At 32.2% G+C, this 22,517-nt stretch overlaps 1 protein-coding gene across 1 annotated transcript in view; it reads left to right on the forward strand.

Annotated features, from left to right (window-relative positions):
- chp (chaoptin) overlaps window positions 1-22,517 on the forward strand; it is an 82,730-nt gene that overhangs the window by 56,146 nt on the left and 4,067 nt on the right. Inside the window, exons 3-19 of the mRNA XM_068766534.1 lie at window positions 3,993-4,197; window positions 6,330-6,500; window positions 9,571-9,779; window positions 11,184-11,338; window positions 12,645-12,747; window positions 13,592-13,792; window positions 14,668-14,804; window positions 16,755-16,974; window positions 17,105-17,326; window positions 17,938-18,179; window positions 18,296-18,468; window positions 19,104-19,185; window positions 19,258-19,423; window positions 19,494-19,636; window positions 20,702-20,843; window positions 21,335-21,466; window positions 21,958-22,155. Coding sequence (XP_068622635.1) covers window positions 3,993-4,197; window positions 6,330-6,500; window positions 9,571-9,779; window positions 11,184-11,338; window positions 12,645-12,747; window positions 13,592-13,792; window positions 14,668-14,804; window positions 16,755-16,974; window positions 17,105-17,326; window positions 17,938-18,179; window positions 18,296-18,468; window positions 19,104-19,185; window positions 19,258-19,423; window positions 19,494-19,636; window positions 20,702-20,843; window positions 21,335-21,466; window positions 21,958-22,155 — 2,901 coding nt within the window. The remainder of the gene's footprint in view (window positions 1-3,992; window positions 4,198-6,329; window positions 6,501-9,570; window positions 9,780-11,183; window positions 11,339-12,644; window positions 12,748-13,591; window positions 13,793-14,667; window positions 14,805-16,754; window positions 16,975-17,104; window positions 17,327-17,937; window positions 18,180-18,295; window positions 18,469-19,103; window positions 19,186-19,257; window positions 19,424-19,493; window positions 19,637-20,701; window positions 20,844-21,334; window positions 21,467-21,957; window positions 22,156-22,517) is intronic.

The following is a 22,517-nucleotide window of genomic DNA, read 5'->3' on the forward strand; positions in this document are numbered from 1 at the left end:
AATACGTAATAGGGCATACTAATACTTCGGTACACTCGTATAGACTGTTCATTATTACACAGAACAGGGTTGTCGCTTATTACAGAGCACAATATCGTATTTTAATAAAAAGACAATTTATAAGTTGAATTATGTCAATTACAAGTAACTGTATTCTACTGGTAGTTATTTTTCTCGCAAAACAGACGTGTGACAACATTACAATAACGAGCGCTGTATCGTGCTAAAATAAATGGAATAATGTGAACACCATTTTACATCACAAGACGCTAATGCAAAGGTTTTAATATGCAGTATTTTGTATTACAAATTGTATTATGAAATCATTGTTATGAAAAATAACTTAACTTATTAAAATATATTTGTCATTTGATTCCAATTTTTGTGGTAAATTTTTAAAGTAAATGCATTGTATTATTTAAAATCTATGGTTTCAGTCCTATTGTTGTTTAAAAGTAATGTATTTAAGCATCTGAACCATTTAATCGCTTTGCAAGACACACATCACTACGCACAGTCGTAGTCATTATTTTTGATGATTTCAAGTTGATGACATCAAACGCGATAAATTGAAATAAATTTCTATGTATAGATGGCAGTAGGAAGTCCACATAATGCGAAGAGCAGACGGTCGCTGATCGCAAGCGCAGCATACAGCATACACAATCACAGATGACATAGTAAAGATAGTCGAAAAATACTGGATGCAGGTCTGTTACGGCTGGTCTTATTCGGCAAACTTTGTACGAGACTGATGCCTAGCAATAGACAACCTAAGCTGAAATGGTGATGATATAAGGTGTCAAATATTAATGTCAAATAATCGTACGTCTTATTCCGTCAATTATATTATCGTGTTAGTTGTAAAAATATTGAAATTATCTAGCCTTTTAAAAGCGTCATCTTATATGTCAATTTATAAGAGTAACTAAAGTACGGCGGAGAACTCGAAGGGTGTCGGAAAATTTTCGTTTATTTTTTAAATTATTTCACAGTTTTATTGATGATATAATTTATGAAGTGCTTCATAATTTGCTCATGTAGTGGTTTAATCCAGTTAAACCAAACACAGTAAACGGCTTATACAATATGAGATTCTAAAATATTCGTATATTGAGAGAGTTGAGTAAGTAAATATAATCATTACAGCTATAGGACTTTCATTACTGAACATTGGCCGCCCTCACAGATTTACAATGTCAACTTCGTAGATCGATGTGCAACGCTGCCAGACCTTGGTCTCTGATTCCAGAACCAGGCCCAAGCGTCCATCTGTTCTGCGCACTTTATGTCACTGTCCACTGTCACGTCCGCTTTATTACAGATTTGTTTAAATGGGTTCATCAATGCCAACCCTAAACCGAATTAGAAACCCAATAACACTTAGTAGAAACATACGAAATCTATCTACCTAACTATACAACTGCTCAAATAGAAATAGGCAACACATTGAACTGTTTTATTTCTTTTCTAAGTAGAAAATGTGAACTTAAAGGAAAGAAAACGCTTAACTTACTTACTTAAAGCTTACTTTTCATCTTCGCACGTTAAAAGGGAAACTATATTTCGTATCCTCACTTCAATTAATCGTTAGACCTCAATGAAACTAAAGTAGATAAAAACACATCTCTTTCTTAAGAAGCAATCCATTTACTATGAGCTTATTATTATTAAATTTAAAGGTGACTAGATTTTCTTAAAAAAATTATCCTGACAATTATTTTTAAATTTTGGACAACATTCACTGTAAAATTCCGTCTCTAGTAATATTCTGTTGTGAACTCTGTAATTTTTTTGAAAGACTATATTGAATCTATATGGAAAAAAGTGTGTAAGGGACGGAACGAGGAAATTCTCTAATTAGCCGAGTTAATGGGAAAATGATAAGTTTTGTACTAGAAATACGTATCAATTATTAAGAGTGCCTCTTCTTTGCGTAAAATTTCAATAAAACACCCCCTCTCAGGTCCCGAAGTGGCTAAAATACTGGCAGAGTACAAACCATAGCGATATTTAAAATACAACTAGCGCAATCTAGCGTGAAATACAGGGACCTAAACATCTTGCGTAGACATTCTTTTTCACGAACTTTTACATAAATACTTTCAATGCAAAGACACAATGTGTCCATTAAAAGTTTGATAGTATGAAAGCTTTGTATAAAACATTTATAACTACACAAATAGTTATTATTAAAATACAACAAAATAATTACTAGTTTGTACCAAATACTGATCGACTCCACGATTGACTTAACGAGAATGACTAGGCATTAAGTCTATCCTTTGATACATTTTTGCAAAGAACAAATAGAAAGGCTTACCATTAAACAACACACTCAATGAAAAATTGTTGCTGTAAAAACCTATAACTGAAAATTTTAAGCTACCCTCCATACTCTTGAGACCTGGCTCTAACCTACCACCATTCACCGTTTTATGGTAATTCAAATGCTTCATTAGTTTTAAATTATTTATCATGAACAAAAATCTTGCTACCCGAATTTTTTAAACAAAAAAATTATAAAACGTACAAAATTGCAGTAGTACATGGCTGCCAATAGTTTACATTGCGAATTATTATATAAAAATGATTAAACAAACAATAAATATAACAAACTTTGACAACGCCTCTGCCAATCCGAATGAAAAGAACATTTTATTTTTTCAACAGAAGTCTCACAGTAATTTACCATCTGTTCCTGAATAACAATTTTTTTTGACAATCATTACAAAAGAAAAACTGTGTTTAATACTTTTTGTTATTTTTTAATTAAAAATTGATCACATATTGCGTAATGAGGTCGAGGAAAACAGAAACAACAACCACTTTTCTTATTTTATGCCATTTTTCAATTAAAAATAAACTAGAATTAAGAAAAATGTGTTGTATAATAAAGAATAACAATTCAAATTCAAAATATATTTATTCAAATAGTTATTTACAGGCATTTCGAATCGTAATTATTTTAATATTAGTAGTACGCTACCATCGGCTCCTTATGTTGATCTGCTGTGAAGAACCGACCAGAAACTTCACAGTTGATCGCTTTAAATGAAATTTATGGTATACGTTATAATATCAATTACTTAAATGAAAATAAAATGTTTTATTCGTTAATTGTTATTCAATAATAAATCAATAAGTAAAGTGGTCACTTTGAAATACGTTTTATTTCTTAATTTCTTTCCATTAGACTGCGACAGGCAGCTTTTGACACTTAGAAATCAGTCGAGGCAGTCAGTTAATGTATATTTAAAAAAAATCATTTTGTTTTCGTCTAATCGACTTAAATTGTCAATTTCATATGTAACTTTGTAACTTAACTTCTATGAATGTCTTCGTTTTGTGGATTACATACTTTCCTCCTGCAATTACAATTCTCAGGGCGTAAGGCGCTCATAACATAACAATTCACATGCGGAGGAGCTCCCATTTATCTCACACGCACCTTAACATTTATTACAAACAATTCAAGTAATGATGTGTCAATATAATTCAATATGCGAGTAAACGTTCTCCAGTGTTTATATTGTTTAATTATAAATGCTTAGATTGACTTTAATATGGCAGATTCAGTGTTATAAACATTAGTGAAAAATATATAGTTATTTAAAAGTTAGAATATAAACTCAGTGAAATAGCGCGGCGTGATATTTTATGGCGTAAGCAGCATTCCAACGGGAGTGAAGCAATTAATGTTAACATGCGAGAATTTTTATGTCAATTTTATTTAAACAATCTTATTTTTTTACACCTTTTTATTTCACTACATTATTTTATTATAAATTTATTTAATCGTGCATATTTATCATACATGTATTCATAACATTAATTTATTATTTCTATATTTTACAAGGTAATGATTGTATTCAGACATTGCTAATACGCAGAGAAACATGTCACACACATGAGCTTAATCACACATTAACAGACACACACATACACAAGTCGATTAAGGAAACTCTTATTCAAATATCTTTTTGTTCTAGCTTCACGTAGACACTGGTCATCCGCCGTGTCTGTTCCAAGCCCTGTGCACTTGTTCAAAACCAGCGGGCGACTTGGGTATTGTTACATGCAAGCACGTGCCCATACTCAGAGTGCCAAGTGCCGTCAACAGTTCAAAAGTTTTCACGCTACAGCTGACGGGGAATAAGATAAGAGATCTGGAGCCGCAGTTCTTTCAAACAACAGGTAAAAATTATTTATTCTAAGTAGGTCAGAAACTACAAAAAAAGATGGCTGCTGAAATGATACACATTTTGTGTTGTTTCAATTATAAACACAAATCAGGAACATCCCATTGAAACTTTTAAGTTTCTTTTGCATAAAAAGCCCAATACTGTCCTCAAACAAACAAAGCCATTATAATAGTATAGTGTACGAGTGGATCTGTCCTTCGCCACGCATTCAGTAATTACGTTAATGTAATTACTGAGCTATCGAAACACAACATCTATTGTCTCTTAAAGAGACGAGACGTGTTACTGCAAAAGATTTTATATAAAAAAATCTCTAAATCATATCTACGTTATGTTTAGAGTGTTAATTATAAGGTAAACAATTTGTTTCTTTTAAAATTAAATTTTAAAACAAAAGTCACTGACAAATTTATGTTTGCATGTTTATTGATATTATAAAATCAATAACTTCTCAAAGTGAAATATATCTAACCTGTTGAAGGATTTAGACCAGTCAAGAAACATCAACTCATTTCGGAAACGGGCTTCTATAACAAGTTTTTAGGTTCAATAAAAAATTTTTAGGTAGGAAAAGGAGTTCAAACGGTAAATGTAAATAAATTACAGTGCGATCTCCTTAAAAGGGCCCCTCATATTAAAACGTTAACAAGGTGAATACATGAAATGCTGAGAAGCTACCTTTGTTGTCATATCATCGTCGTTTCAGTCCAAAAACGCCCACGACATAGGCCTCCGTTAAAGATATTTATTGATAGATATACCATAATAGCAAGGCTTGGCATGCGGGTTAGCGATCGTAGTGACGTACTATTTTACGCAGAGTACCCTGCTGTATATCCTCTGAGAATATGTTTGTAAGCAAGGATAATCTTATACAATTAATGTACAAAGTGTGAAATATATATAAGACTGTATCAACAATCGAACCCGCGACCTACGATCGCAGTCTCAATACTCTACCGCTAGGCTACAGATCTCAGCATTTTCTACTAGAGCTTCATTCACTGTCAATAACTTAAGTGGATTACTGCAACAGCTACCGTATGCCAAGCGTAAGTCTTTAAATGGATTATTGCCCAGCGACTATTTATAGAAATACGCAAGCTTAAAGGTCGCCTGTTAACTAACCAGGGCTGACTGATTGGATTTCTATGACGAATAAGTTCAATTTAAATGTAGAATTGACATTTCTGTAACCTTCTCTTCAGCTTCATATTACTGTTTTCTCATAAATATTGTATTTATTTTTAGATTACGAATTTTTAATACGCGTGTTGAAGTTTTATTTAATTTCGCCATAAGTATTATTATTAAAATTGTAGGAAAATCACTGCTGAACATAAGCATACCTCGTAGATTTCCAAGAGTATCTGTTGGAAGATGCCTGAATTTAGCGTCTTCCAACGAGGTGAGTGCACATCCAACGCTGGACTTAGCGGTCTGTGGTCTTTACTCTAGAACCTTAAGGCTTCAATAGCTGTCTATTTTATGGCCTATCTACTACCGGTTCAACATGCCAATACACTGGGTTATGTGGATTAAAAATATATAACTCTTTTATTACTTCGGGATTCTCTACGAAAGTATGACAATGATATAGCAAATGTATATAAATCATAGTTTAATTAATTAATTAAAACAGCAACCAAAATCATATTAAGCAACGATTTAACACAGATTAATCTTAAAATACAATAATCAACTGTTCGGAAATTTAATGAAATTAGGGATCTAGAAATAAAAGTCTTTTTTTTATTTGGTTGAAAGAACGGGAATCGAGTCTTCACTCGCTACCTGGCGTGTTAAACTTTTGTTTTATGTACTTATTTTAAAAGTTAAAGAATGTTAATTTGCTTCTTTCTTTATACTTTTAAATTTCGCTAATGAAATATAAAAAATACAATACCTAGCACGATGATAATCCTTTTAATTAAATTAGTTGTTACACAGTTGAAACATCTATCAAGCCGCAAATAGGTACCAATGAACACCATTTCCAAGAACGGAGATAGACAATTACGATGTCAATTTACGATTCACTGTGATGTAATTCGCATCGCATCCTCAACGTGTATTAAGAACGGAGTGATGTACCGGTTTAATCTTACGTTTAATCGATTTCAGGTCTCTACAGGTTGGCTATAAACCAGAACCCCTTGGAGAGCGTACACGAGGAGGCGTTCTACGGCCTCGACAACACGTTATGGGAGCTCGAACTGAAACACGATAAATTGACGGCCGTGCCGAGTAGGGCGCTCAGATATCTACAGAAATTGAGGTTGCTGGATCTGACGGGTGAGTGGGATCTTAACCGAAGTAATTTCATTGATAACGTCTTTACGTTCTCACTGAGAGAGCGCTGTACTTGTTAAAATTTATTGCTTTGATGTAATACAATGTAAGACGTTATTTACAATATATGCGTGGGAAGTTCGATGTTTTAAATGTATATATAAATTAAAATAAATCGCCAAATGGGTTTCTATGTACAAAATTCGAGGACTACATAAATATTTTTTTTTTTTGTTTTCGTTTAATAACTCTTTTAGAGACAAAAAATATAGCAAGGGTATAATAACTTTAAATAAATTAACTTTAAAATTCCAGCTCAAACTGTAAATATTAAGGGAATCAAAAAGTAATATCGCTTTCTTAAGTTAAATTTACACGACTACATTTTAAGCAAGTTTTTACTATTAATAAACAATATATTCATCTTCGTTATCAATAACTTTTTGCCATCTAGTATACAAATTTTCAATGCCAGAGCAGTAAAAATCAATCGGTTTTCCGTAAAATATGTCGACAGAAACGTATCGTACGTAACGGTATCACCAATTGAGTTCCTTCGTAAAGAAATCAAGGACCGCTTGAATTTTTTTTATTTTCATTAAAAAAATACAAGAAAAGTGAATCAATAACATTTTTCATTTCTATTACAAGCATACAGCTAAATGAAACTCCAGCCCCTACCCGTAATATTATATAAAAGTAAGGCTTGTGTGTCTCAAATAAAAAAAATCATATACATAACTCTACATTACAAATTATAACCATTTATTATATAACCATACTTTTATATATGAAATCACAAAGTTATTTGTGTATGTAATTATTTACTGTTACAAAGAAATTGTCAATGAATCAAGCGAATTATTTAAATTTATATGAGATTTTTTTTTTTTAAGAACGAATTGGTACAAGCCAATAACTGTTACCAGTACGAAGATAAAAAGAAATTTTCTTCACTTTGCCACTCGTTCTTATCCCTCTCCCATCCTATCTTTGAAATCACTAAATTAAGTTAAACCTAAAATTGAATAAGGCTAACGTTTTTACTAAGTAAGATCAATGATGAGAATTTATAAAGGTAGATAAACAAATGTACGCTTAGAAATAAATAAATCAGCAGAATAAATTAAGCCGATTACCTCAGTGAGAACAGCGAAGATTTTGACTTTAATTATGTTTAAATCACTAGTGAAATTTTATAAATATACTAAAGCTACCGATATACATAAGGATATATCTATAAATGGAGATAGAATTATTATTCTGTAAGTTAAAAATCAGTGGCTCATTTGTGAACAAATGAGTATAGTATTGGATGCACTGAAAACTGAAAAATCATATGACTAATTTAATAAGTTTATATTGTGAAGGATTTATAAGTGATAAGGCTATAGAATGAATTTCCTTACTTCTGTATTACGAAAAAACCTGTTTTAGTTTGTTGTCGACTCTTCTAATATCGAAGCACGATTGGAGCCCTCATAGTTTTAAGTTAAAAAATGCCATTACAGGCGATATGATAGACTCAAATTAGGTCCAAATTCAACTCTTGTGGCATTGTTGACATGATATTACACACAAGTTTTCACCGTAATTGATCTAGTAAATGACATCCTATTCAAAAATCAATAGTTTCGTAGTAATAATAATTAATGTAATGATAATAATAATATAAGATAAAGTGTATACATAAAAATATTTTTTTACTCTCTCTTCCTGCAGACTTTATACTGTCAAAAGTTATTGGCCTGGATTATTCTAATAAAAATAATTTTACATATTTAAAAATGATCATTGAATTTATCATACAGGGAGATTGGAAATAGGTGTAAAAAGCTTAAAAACTTTTTGAAGACTTATACACATATAATTAATCAGCCTGTATACGAGCATCAGCATATTATGCAATAACTTATGAACGACTCTAAGGATTTTATTCATATCTTTTACAAGTTAACTTATACTTTGTAAAAGGTTCATATGGCAAAAAAATATAACTTTCACAGTAGCATCGCAGGCGTTGAATGTTTATGATTTTAAAAATCCTTTCTTCACATAACTTATATGCCGCCTGTTTCTAGGTTATAAAAACATTAACTATATTATATTATAAGTTTCTTAAAGGATTACGATTATATTATAAGTTTAATAATTCAAATAAAAGCAACAGGTAGTCGCATTACGTAAACTGCTTATGGGTACTAATTGTAAACCATTACCATTGAAAGTGCTTATGTAACTATATTATAGCGATTTCTCATATATACCTGTTGTCAGGACAAATTAAACTTCATATATAAGGTCGTCGTAAACGCTATCGTCAAGAGACTGTAATTAATGATCGTCTTTTTGGACATTTATCTTAACGTGAGGAAAGTTGCGAGACACTTAGACAACAGCCTTACTTACTTTGTTAATTAAATACTTCTAATTAATTCTTAACGTAAGTTAAAAGATTTGTTACTACGTATAGTGCTATACTCCCGTATTTAGACTCTAAACAAACATGTAGTCACTTTTAATCCAGGCGGAGTGAGTAGGTCCCACTAGGTGGACTTAAGCTATCGTTAAGGTTGCGGGAAGGCGATCATCGTGGTGATCTTTGAGTGAAGCCTTTGTCCTGCAGTGTGCATCCATTGGCTGAAAAGAAAATTAATTAAAAAAAAATAATTTAGCAAATACTCGTAAAAATATTCTGTTATAGTGTTTAATATAGGTTTGGAATGAGTGCTCGACTAAAGTATCAAGGATTTGTGAAAGTAACTATAAAAAAACTGACTTAATTTGTTCTTCACAAGGCGCGTTTGGAACTTTCGAAGCTTTTAGTAGACAGATATCACTATAGGAAAGCTAAATTTGATTCTAGATTCTATCAAATTGGGCTGTAGGATGATAGATCCTTCACGACGACGTACAGAAGAAATCTTTGTTAATGATCCCATGTATATAATAACATGAATTTATAAAAAATGATGTTAGTTTTCTGTTCAGACTATGAAACAAACGAACCCTTGGGAGTGTTTAAATGCTATGTAAAGTGCAGTATATAGAAATATAATTTTATGAATTTCAGGCAACGAGATAACAGATATATCTGGTGACAATTGGAGAGGCCTTGAGAACACTTTGCACACCTTGATCCTAGCCGAGAACTCGATCAGCACGTTGCCATTGGACGCGTTCTCTGGTCTACCAATGCTGGAGGTTTTGGACCTGCATGGAAACCACTTAGCTGTTATCGACAGCGGAGTATTTAGAGATGGCATGAATAGACTGAATAAGGTAAATTTTACAAGCAATTTTTATTTCTATTCAATAAACAAATATTTTTCTTAATACATCTAAGAGCGTTTGGTCTAACTATTGAATATAATTAGTGTACTTCATATGTACACTTCTCTCTTACTCATGGGAGCTAAGAAATCTTGTAATATTATATATTCTGAACACTGCTTAACAAATTATGATTCCTTATGAACTTAGTGACTTCATTTCTATATCTATTCAATCGTGTGCTACTACTTTAAAAATTGGAAACGGCAATGTTCGGGATTTCTCTACGAAATCATCAATAATAACGAGCTCCAAAGACGATTTAATGTAGCCGACATCACCCAGCAGATTGGCTAGTTGAAAAGAATAGATGGCCGTTGGGGCGTTAAGGTTCTGGAGCGGTAACCACGGACCTTTGGACGGGGATGACCCCCCAAAAGGTGAACAAACGACCTTTTTAGGTCATTGGAAGACGCTGGATTCAAGCGAGTTCCCACCGGTCCTGTTGGAAACTGATGAGCGAGCCTAATGTCCAGTAGTGGACGTTCTAAGTTGAAATGATGATGATATATATAAATATACACATACATTTATGTACACATTTCAAATAGTTTTTTCTGTAAGTTATGTATTTATAATCACTATACATATTAAATTTCTATCCTATGTTAATTGTCCTTCTTCAATAGAAACTGTCTCGAGTGAGAACACCGGATGTACGTATTTTATAACAAAAAAATGATTATGTTTAAGCAACAATGTTTGCAGTTGCTTTGTTTTTTGGTTTCTCAATTTAGTGCAAATATATATTAATGACTAAATCATTGGTAAAGATGAATTTGTGATTTATGCGTTAATAGCAGCATATCAATTTCGCTTTTAAGTTAATTTCGTAGATTGGCAATAGCATTAGGAAACATATAGACTTCAACATCTATTGAAGTGTTTCTTAACAATTAGGAGAAAACTTTAATGTACTTGCAACATTTTACATTTTGTTTCTTTATTGTTTCCGAGACAAGTGCGATCCAAGTTAAGTTTGATGTTTTTATTTATAATTATGTATTAAACCGTCTTTTTAATGAGCATTTGCTATATACATATGTTTGTAAATTTATATTTTTATATATATCTACACTTTAACTACCTTTTATTTACCCCTCTGTTCCATACTCTGGTTGTTTGGATGAAATTGCCTTGAGTGGGAAGACCGCGCATTGTACATTTTCTAACTATGTATATATTTTCCAGCGTGTACAATAAAGATTTAAATAAAATATAAAATTTAAAATCACAAATCGTACTGTACACTTTTCGAAACCTGTTCCAGTAGTGGAACATTTTATAACAACAAAACTTGTGTGCGAGAAATTTTGTTCACAATACTTAATATCATTGTAATCAAAATTACAGCTGCTATTAAGTGACAATCAGCTCTCTTACATCCCGTACGAAGAGTTGGTTCCACTCCGCCAATTGAGATATCTGGACCTTTCCAACAACATGATCAAGCAAGTGCCTCCGAATCATGAACTGAATGGAGTTACTTTGTCTTTGGACACATTAAAGTAAGTTGGTAAAACGTTTAATTTAATTAAAATAAATATCCAATATTCCTGAAGCAGTAGCATAGTATAAAATCCAGTTCTTGGTTTTACTTCGCAATTCGATTCCCCGTAAATCGGAAAAGAAAATAAATAAGGATTTTTTTTTTCAAATTTAAAATTTTTAAATAGAAGATGAGATAAAAATAATATGAACATACAAACTTTAAAACAAAAAAGCCGTATTAAATAGTAAAAATAGTTTTTTCAGTTCATAAATAATGTTACAGCCATATCAATTCTTTTTTTTATATGTCAGTGAATATAAAGCATTAGTAAATATATTAACGTATCACTAGATAAATATTCGTTCAGAAACAGAACTTACGTGATATTTCTGTGAAAGGCTGATTTATTTGTTTATTTTATTACCAAAGTCTCGTTAAAATGCGCATCCGTACTATAACAGATTTCTGTTCACGAATGCTATTGGTGTGGGTAAAAATTGATTTTTCATTGGCGAATTGCTTTTTCATTATGATCCACCTCCACGTGTCAGTTTTTGTGTAATAAAACTTGAACTATGTCCCCTCGCCACATTTGATTTACAACTGCCAATGATTTTCATTGGTTATTCCGCGAGCGGGGAATCCCCGCATGATATGTAACAATTGCGTTAACGAAATAAATGAAGATAGGAGTTGAAACTGGTGTCAACTTAGTGGTGAAGTACTTTTATTTATAGGACACAGTGTTCGACAATATTATTTCCAAATAACTTGCTATTTACGATGATAATTTACCAAATATAAACACAGCGTAAGCCGCCTATCTACGAGTACAAGGTGATCGTCATAAAACATGACGTACCATTGATATGCTAAAGTAATGATTTAGTAACAAATAAAAAAAAATATTTTGGACTTGTTTCCGTGATAATGCTTATAAAATATCTATGATATAACATATATTAAATATCTCAGATTTATGCACTACTATTAATTAGTTTAGAAAGGACTTATAATAATTATTGATATTAATTTTAACACCGAGTGTTCACACGGTGTTTGGCAATTATTTTATCGGTGTAAAACTTGTTTACTACTTGCCTCGCAGACATTTTACTGCAAGCAGTTATTAGTTATTCACGTATCTCAATAGAAGAAATAAATTAATGACCTGTGAAAACAGGCGTAAAAGTTTTTTTCTGACAAATGCGCTATGTGTTCACCCGTTTAATGCACCTACAAATTATCGATTTATATATCAAATATATTCTGTTTTCTCTATTTTTGTTTGTGCTTTAGATCGTTATTTTTTTTTATTTCAGATTAGACCATAATCTCATCGGGACCCTGATGCCCGGGTCCTTTAAATATTTCAATATATTGAATTCCACAGCGCTGGATGGAAATCCTATCATCTCTTTAAGGGTAAGTGCGATCAATTGGTATTAGGATTGTATTTTCCTTACGGAAAACAAATAGTTTTATTTATTTTTTTATTTATTTAATAGTCTATCTTGAACACGACAGAATAGGGTTTCAATTCATAATTAGATACCAAATTAAAAATATCATGGAAATATAATAACACTAGTAAAAAACTACAAATCAATTAGAATTGTGTTGGTTAAAACGTCTAGCACTCAATTTGTCTTAATATTTATTTCATACTATATATACCGAAAGAAATCACTAGAATATTCTACTGTGGTTTAAATTCAAATTTAGAATTCACTTAATAATATGACCGAATAATAATATCCTATCATTGTGATTTTAAAATTATTATATAAGTATCATACGTGTAATTTATAACCCTTCATTTGGTAATTATATAGTGAAGTATAAATATTAAACATGGTAAGAATATATATTTTAGGTTTAGTTTATCGTGTCATTTATTTATCGAATGTGCCAGTCAAAGAGAATGCCAACTGCATTAATAAATAAATAATTAAGTGCCACGTAATACAAAATTTAACTGCAGTGTGCAAATGGAAGTCATCTACTGAGATATGTGTTCGACAAAGGTAGATAAAAATCAGGCCATCTGTTCTTTAATTATTTTGTGTGCGTTTTATCAATCGCGCTCTTTTCTGCCTAATTGCTCACATATTGGTGTATAGACTAATTTATTCTTCTCTGCTTTTATAATATGTCACCCATGTTTAATATTCTAAACATAAAAAATAAATAATATATTTTTATGTCAGAATTTATGTATAGTTTATAAAGAAGGAGCGACTAATAAATATACTTTTATCGATTTCAGGAGGATGCTTTCAGAAATGCAAAGATCAAATCACTTTCGCTTCGTGATTGCAGTATTTCAGATTTATCGCCCGCCTCTTTCGCCGGGCTTGAGAACAGTCTGCAAAGTTTAGATCTATCCGAAAACAACCTAACGATGCTCTCGAAGTTCATGTTGAATAAACTCGACTCGCTAAGATTACTTAATCTGCGGGAGAATAAGGTAAATAGCTGTTCAAAATTTTTGCGTAAATATGCTCATTAAATTATTAAATTTAATGTGCATATTTACGCAAAAATTTTATATAATGGTATAAACTATTAAGTTTATACCTTCGTTCAACATACCGGACCTCCTCAAGAAAAAATCTACCGCAGAATCTTTTGATGAGTTGTCCTGGCACATTGTTCTAAACCTCAAGGCATTTACCGGCCTGTAGCGCTTATCCATCAACTTGAAATAAAATAATGTACTACTTAATTGAGTAAAACTTCCAAATTGAGTAGTTAATTTGTATAAATTTTAGCTGTATTTACCCATAAAATATATAAGAAAAATTATATATAATGATGAAACGCTGTCGTGGCTCGCAGCTGGAAGACGAACTTATTTTTATTTAACTTAAAGCTACGAGACTACCAAACGCACCCAACCTATTAAGAGGCCACAATAATCTCGAAGAAAAAATTCACAATAAAAGAATAAAGGCTTTTGGTGGTACCTGCATTAATAGGAAATTAAAAATCTAATATGTAAAATTCTCGTGTCACGGTGTTCGTGACTCCTCCGAAACGGCTTGACCGATTTTTACCAAATTTTACATGCGTATTCAGTATGTCTGAGAATTGGCTACTATCTATTTTCCATACCCCTAAGTGATAAGGGTGGTCCACCGCTAAATTTAATTTTTAATTTTTTAGACAATTTTTTTGGTTTTTATTTTATTATGATACAGCATACAAAAATACATACAAACCTAAATTTTCACCCCTCTTCGATCAACCCTTATCTTACATTTGTTAAATAAAAACTTTAATTTATTGCAAAACAACGTTTGCGGGATCAGCTAGTAAACTATAAAATTGTACACGTTACAGGTGGACACTAACTTACTTACCACCAACAATCCGACGGAGTTTACTCCAACTTCGTACAACAACTTCCAGTACAAACTATTCTACCTGGACATCAGTGGCTCGTCCTCTTTGGAAACAAGTTTGCAAGATATAAGAAAGTACGTTTATATCTTTCTACATTTTATATGTTCTATCTTTAATACTAAGATACCGTACTTAACTATATACGGTACAGAATATAAAAATGTTGAAAAGATAATATTTTATTATCATTTAAGCAATTAAAACAGATTTCAAGGACAGGCAAGAAAGCAAAGATATCAATTTACAATAGAAATAAATGATTTAGAATGTATGTAAATAGATACATGTATATAACAACAAAGTTAAAATGCTTTCACTTATATATCTATTTCTACATTAGATAGTATTAAATTTTTAACATCTTCGGATAGATAAAACTAACTGAGTTTCATTCATTAAGATTTTATGAATTGAAAAATGTTGTACATACGAGGGTCAAATTGAAAGTTCTTAGAAAATCAAAAACTAAGCATTCTAGCAAGTTATTAGTTTTATTATAACTTTTCAAAATAGCGTCCATTTACATCAATACATCGCTGCATTCGATGGAACCATTGAGAAAAGCACCTTGCCCACTCGGCCTTAGAGGTCTCTTCGACGGCGTTTTGAAACGCAGCCACTGCTTCTTCGGCGTCCATAAAATGTTTTCCTCGAAGTTTTTCTTTTATTTTCGGGAATAAATAAAAATCGCAGGGTGCGAGGTCGGGGCTATACGGCGGGTGACCCAGTAATTCCACGTCTGAGGTCGCCAAATAGTCGATCGTTTGCCTGGCGGTGTGTGACGAGGCATTGTCGTGATGAAGGAGGATCCTGCTCCGAGGTCGTTTCTCTCGAACTTTTTCCAAGACAAGTGGCAAACAGTTATTAGTGTACCACTCTGCATTAACCGTTTTCTGATCCTCTAAGACAACTGTCGCGTAATGACCTGTCTTTCCGAAGAACGAGGCCACCATCTTTTTTCCAACACTTCGACCTCTCTTCACTTTAGTTGGCAACTCTTCGGAAGGAAACACCCTCTGAGCAGACTGTCTTTTGGTTTCCGGATCATAACAGTAAATCCAGCTTTCGTCACCCGTTAGTATGTCGAACACAGCATTTGAGTCACCTCCGTTAAATTTTTGGATCATTTCTCGGCACCAATCAACACGGCGGAGTTTTTGAGCCTCGGTCAAATTATGCGGTATCCAGCGGGCACAAAGCTTCCTGACCGCTAAATGTTCATGGAGGATTTTGTGCACTTGACTCATACCTATGCCTAGACTTGTCCGAATCTGCTGATAGGTCACTCTTTTGTCAGTCTCTATCATACGCCGCACAACACTGATATTGTCTTCAGTCGTCGCTGTAGAAGGCCGTCCCTCACGCAAATCATCGGTGAGATTAGTTCGACCACGTTTCAATTCATTAAACCAGTTGTAAACTGTGGCACGAGATGGGGCTTCATCGTGAAAAGCCAATCGAAGTCTATCATAACTTTCTTGTTGACTTATATGACATTGAAAGTCATAAAAAATCATTGCACGAAAATTTTCTCGGCTTAAATTCATTCTGACGTGCACAGACAATTTTCAATTTGCCGCCAAATCGTAAAACAAATGACAAATGAATGAAATGTATACTCAATATTATTGGTAAAGAGTTCTATTTTCAAAATTTAAACTTATTTTTTTAATATAATGCTTTTAAGTTGTCAGTTCTAAAAACTTTCAGTTTGGCCCTCGTAATTAACAAAATAAATTAACTTTCGTGATATTGGTAGAAATAATAACAAAACCACAATTATTCAGTCAATCCTTGAAAAACCCAAAGTTTTGTAAAGTGATAATTATAATGGCAACATAATGGCCTTTCATCATCATCATCAAATCAGCCGATAGATGCCCACTACTGGACATAAAGTTCCAGCGACTTCTCGTGAACTTAACTAAGTCATCAGTCCCACTAAATGGACCTTTGGGGAAAGACTAGATTAACTAGTAGAATTTAAACACTTTTGTAATTCATTTAACATTGTCTTATTACAGAATGAGATCGCTGAGATATCTTGCGGTCAGTAAATTAATAAGAAGAAGTATAAGCGCTGAAGATTTTCTCGAATTTGGCGTTGAACTTGAAGATCTAAAAATATTTGGCAGTACTATAAACAAAATAGAAGCAAGTGCATTTCAATACGTAAGGACGATCAAAACACTCGATCTGTCTGAAAATAATATTGATTATATCGATCCATTTGCTTTTGCTGAGGTAAGCATCGCATAGGCATTGAATTTTTCAAACTTACTTTGTGTTTTTTTTTTTCGTAAAAAGAAAGTAAAATTGTGGAGTAAATTTGGATCCTTTATAATTTATGTTTAATTACACTTTTTTATTTCAGTTGCATAGTTTAACAACATTAAAAATGGCCAATGGTTTGGACGACTCAGTTAAAATATTACCATTCGAACCATTGAAAGCTCTGATTGAGTTGCAATATTTAGATTTAAGTAACAACAAGATAAAGAACGTCCCCGACACTTCTTTCCACTTCCTGTACAAACTCAGAATTTTAAACCTTCAAGATAATTCCATAGATCATTTCTCCAAAGGAACCTTGCAGGTAAATAACAAGTCAAACATTTATTTGGTTGTTCACTTCGATAGCATGGTAAATAAAGATTGTAAAGATATACTAGGCATTGGCAAAAAATATTTAATTCCTTCTAATTACAAGTGCTAGTTCAGTACATCAATATTTTCTAGTAAGTAAAGGTAAATTTCAACACTTTAAATTCAAATAGATGCTTATAATTGTCGTAAAGAAAGATCGCTCTATGAAGATCTATACAAAATATCAAAGGCTTCGGTTTATGTTTTTTACAAAACGTTTTCAAAAATTGTTAATGTATTATATGTAACTTTAATTACTAGCTATGGGTTCGTATATTATGTTTATTGACTGGTAGACTCGTTTATCTTAAACTTTAATGCTGGTATATCAGATCATAGGTTGTAAACTTACGCAGTTAGTTCTAGTGATTTCGGAATTGATTTATTGTTTTTTTTTTTCTCTTGAGGATTTTAAATGATGTTAGTAATGCTCTTGTAGCAGCATTCTCATGTATAAAAATCAATCAATTTTATATAAATCGATGAAATTCTGAAATTTCGCCTGAATATATCAAAAACTGACAATATCAACAATTTACAATGACTTTAATATGATTTCAGGGTGATATACATAGATTTCTGGAAAGCGTATGCTTATCCCTGAACCAAATGACCCAAATTGCCCAACACACGTTCGTTGACCTGCGAGAACTTCAAGAAGTTTTAATAGAAGATAATCAAATCGAAAGTATTCAAAGACGAGCGTTCACTAGTTTAGATAATTTGAAAGTTATCAAACTCAGGGGAAACAGAATAATCGATATTACCGAGGAAGCTTTTCAAAATTTACCGGCTCTTAAAGAGTAAGATTTAGTTTGTTTTAACGGAACTAACAATATATAATACGATGCTTCGGTTTTAATTGCATTTGCTATACCTATTCCTATTATAATGAATAACCATTTTGTTATTTTTCCAGGTTGGATATATCGTTTAATCGTCTAGAAACTTTCAAGTTCTCCATTTTCGATCAAGTGGGTTCGGCAACAGCTTTGAAAGTAAATGCTTCCTACAACCGCATTACTACACTCACCGATTCCAATGCACCAACTTTCTTCTCGTCGAACTTTTATCCACCACCAAAACCACAAAGTATGTTATATTTGATGTTTTACTGTGTGTCATCATTTCGTGTAGCATTCTTCTTATTTTTTCGATTTCTGCTTTTTCAATATAGTGTTACAGTAGCATTATTATAACTAACAAAATGTTTTGCCTTAAAGTTTATTTTTATTTGATAAACAAGTTTAATATTAAAACATAATAAAGAACACCACAGGTTTATTCCATTTAGTTAATTTGAAACAAAAAGCTGTAGTAATACTCAAAAATTGCTACTGGTTCTAATTACATTTCAACAGTGACATTTACATGCAATCTCATTAGTATTTTTCATTTATATACGAGCATATTCTAAGTTATAAGCGAATCAATATTACCGAAGAATCTCCGCAGTATATTTATAAAAAACAAGAAATTGGCTTGCAAATGTAATTTTGTGCTTATTGTTACTATTATCTTAATAATTTTATGTTTATTTGCGTCTTTTGTTCTAATAATTTCTTCCTATTTCTCTTTATTTGCATCTAATGAAGGCTTGATTTCTGACAATGCGATTCCTCTACAACAAGGTGAATCAACTTCATGTTTTTTTTTTATTTTCATCTACAAATGATACAGATTATAGATTATTGTTAATAATTTAATTAAATGTGATATTTTTTTAGGTATGGGAACGGTCTCAGTCAACATTCGAGTGTTGGACTTTTCACATAATAATATCACCTACATCGCGCCGTATTATTTCAGGTACGGTTTTTTTTTTCTTCTACGTATATTGTTTTATTTAGATATAAAATTGACTGTAACATCTTTTTTTAGGCATGCCGATCTAACTCTATCAGAATTATATCTATCACATAATTTACTTAGAAACATAACAAGGGAAGTTTTTGGATCTATGCTGATGCTACAATATCTAGATTTATCTCACAATCAAATATACCACATGGAATACGACTGCTTTAAAAAAGTCAAGAATCTACAGGTAAAAACAATCTTATTGATAAACTGTTTTGACAATTAAATATTGGTGTTAATGTAATTTTGCTTTGCAGATCGTGGATTTGTCGCATAATAACATTATTGATATGCCTATTGAAGTATTTCATGAGATGTTGGCATTAACATCCGTTGATCTCTCCGATAACCGTATTAAAAACTTAGCGGACAATCTTGTTATATCGCCATCAATCGAAAGGTAAATAAACCAAATTAAAATTTTTGTTTTCTTCTATAAGTTGTATAATTCATAAAATTTACACTAAACCAGCATATTTCAAAGATAAGTTTTTTCATCAAATTTTAAATTCCAAACCTAAGTACTTAAGTTTTGACCGTTGACCTAACAGATTGTTTTGATAAGTTTTTTATTAAATTAATATTTCCTACACTATTTAATCTATATTACTTTGCGAATATAGCGGTACTTAATCCTGAATTTAATCAAATATAACAGTGTCATGTTGTAACAGAAATGATATTGCAAACAGAATGCTTATATTGACATAATGTCATGGCTATATAACGTTCATACTCCGTACTGCTGGCCACAATACTTTTAAGTATAATTTAAAAAAAAATTCTAATCGGACTCTATTCGTAATGTGGTCGCTGCCGTTGTGTTAGGTATAAATAGGTAAAAAACAGGTGCAAATTATAAATACTTTTGGTATGTGTATTAATATACTATCTAATCCAGTGTTTCCCAACCTTTTTGTGGCACGCCTCACCTTAAAATTCTTATGTCCTGTGTACGCCCTATGCAACATACATAAATTTTATTTTAAAGCGTAAGGGGTAAACTCGTGTCGAGTACATATTCAAATTGCCCCCTTAATAATTAAATTGCCACTCTTTGGGACGGAGACGCCACGTTGGGAAACACTATTCTAGTTGATCATGGCTAATATTTTCGTCAGCGAACTGCACGAATCGAAGGAAGATCAAACACGTGCTCGGGCGGTGTTTCACCACCGCCTCATAAACTCGTATAGCTATTCATTCTTTCAAAGATATAATATTGTCAATAGTTCCGATAATCGCGCGGCATATCAAATTACATGCTGCCCGTCGTCGACACTATGTGTTATTGCGACATCGTTTCTCGAAGTGCACCGTCCATTTAGATGGCGTTCTTCTAGTCGCATGTCAAACAAGATATTTGTTAAAGAAGAGTCAATTTTGCTACTACCTTGTTAATCAATCGCCTGGAAAAATATTTTTTCAATTCTTTACTCAAATTTTAATTAAATTTTTTCGACAGATTGGATTTATCAAATAACGATTTATCAAGAGTACCTACAAATTGTTTATCACATGCCGCCGCCGGAAACCTGGTCGAATTGGACTTGAGCGGAAATACCATACCAGCAGTTTCCATTACCGACCTAGTTCAAAGATTCAGGGTAACTATGCACCAAATAACATTGCACTGCAATAAAAACAATGCAAATCTTTATTGGAAATAACCTGCTGTTTGAGAAGTAGTTTAAATAAACGCTTGTATGTTTCATGATTTAAGAATGAAACGAAAATAATGTAAATATGATCGTCAAATGTAATTTGTTCTACATGTTTAAATAATTTGTGTTATGTGACATATTTAACAACGTTCACCTGTTTGGCATTGTTATGGGATATCGTCGCTTTTTTGTTTACAAATATAAAATAGCTAAATTCTTCAACATCGATTTTTCTGAAGTCTATTGAAAGATAAATTTTATAAAAGTATTTACCTTTTTAAATATTAAAGTTTGATTTTTGTGCAACGTCTATGTTCGAAACAAGAAAGCGACAAATTATCTTGTGTATGTTTACTAACACATACGTAGTTGTATCAGCCAGTGTGTGGGTAGTTAATGCTAATTTGTGGCCTTGTCCCTGCATGTGTTGCCAGAACCCCGATCAGGACTACTGGCCCGAGGATCATGACGACTACAACGACGAATACATGTACCACACAGCTAGAAGGGATCACACTCGGGTCTTCCACCAAAAAAAGCAATTCCCGCAGAATATTTTGTACAAGGTAGACCGCTGTTAGATCCTGAACTAATTTTTCATCAACAAACAAATAGTGCAATTTTATTTGTATGTTTTTTTTTGTATGTGCTTATTTTGATTTTCCAACCTGCATACTTTTCTGCGACTGTGTTATTTTGTTACGTCTATGAACTTTTTTTGGCATATTCTTTTTCATTATTATTTGTCTTATATAGAAATTTTGACTTTTAATAATTCCTTTGCATTACTGACACAATCTTTCCTTTTTCACTATTATTTCTGTAGTAATTTATTTAGTTTTCTTTATTTCAAGTAAGTACTAAATATTTTATTTTTAAACATCTCTTATTATTTATTCACCAGTTAAGATAAAAAATAATGATCACATATACAATTGAATTTTTTCAAAAAACGTATTTTAACATTGGACAATCAGTGGTCATTTCTTCATGTTCAAATTGATTTGTGTTTATTAAACAACCACCATTAAGTTTTGTTAAATTTCTATAATTCCAGTCCCTGGCATGGTTGGATTTATCTAACAATCATTTGGTGCGCGTGGAAGGTGGGTCTTTTGGGGCTTTACCTAGGCTGCGATGGTTGGACTTGAGCAACAATTCGCCGTTTAATCCGAGCGATCGAGTCAACACTATGTTTAAAGGATTAGAAAGAAGACTATCTCATTTGGGCTTGAAGAACGTGAGCTTGACATCTGTAAGTATTTGACAAACTTTCATCACCATTCGTAGGCCGCCCAATGATTACTAATAAGACCGATTGGAAGCTGCTTATATCTAATTTTGCAACCTTACATATATAATGGTTAGTCAAGTATCTGTATTTTTACTTTATCTTCACTTGATAACGATTGTGTAATTTTCATCTTCTGTTCAAAATATTGCCACTATTATGATACCAAATGTAGGTGTCTATTTTGTAAGGCTATGCAGGTTCCATGGTGTTTATTTGATCACCGAACGGTAGTGCATAAGCATTATCGAGTTTCGGTTGAAGTTTGTCATAGGGTAACTATGACTATATTACGGCTTTATCTTAAAAAAGGCCGCCTTATGGCT

Source organism: Battus philenor, unplaced genomic scaffold (assembly GCF_028537555.1).
Source record: "Battus philenor isolate CCGP_79_NKW_IND1 unplaced genomic scaffold, ilBatPhil1.0.hap1 SCAF_10, whole genome shotgun sequence".
In the NCBI taxonomy this organism is placed as follows: domain Eukaryota; kingdom Metazoa; phylum Arthropoda; class Insecta; order Lepidoptera; family Papilionidae; genus Battus; species Battus philenor.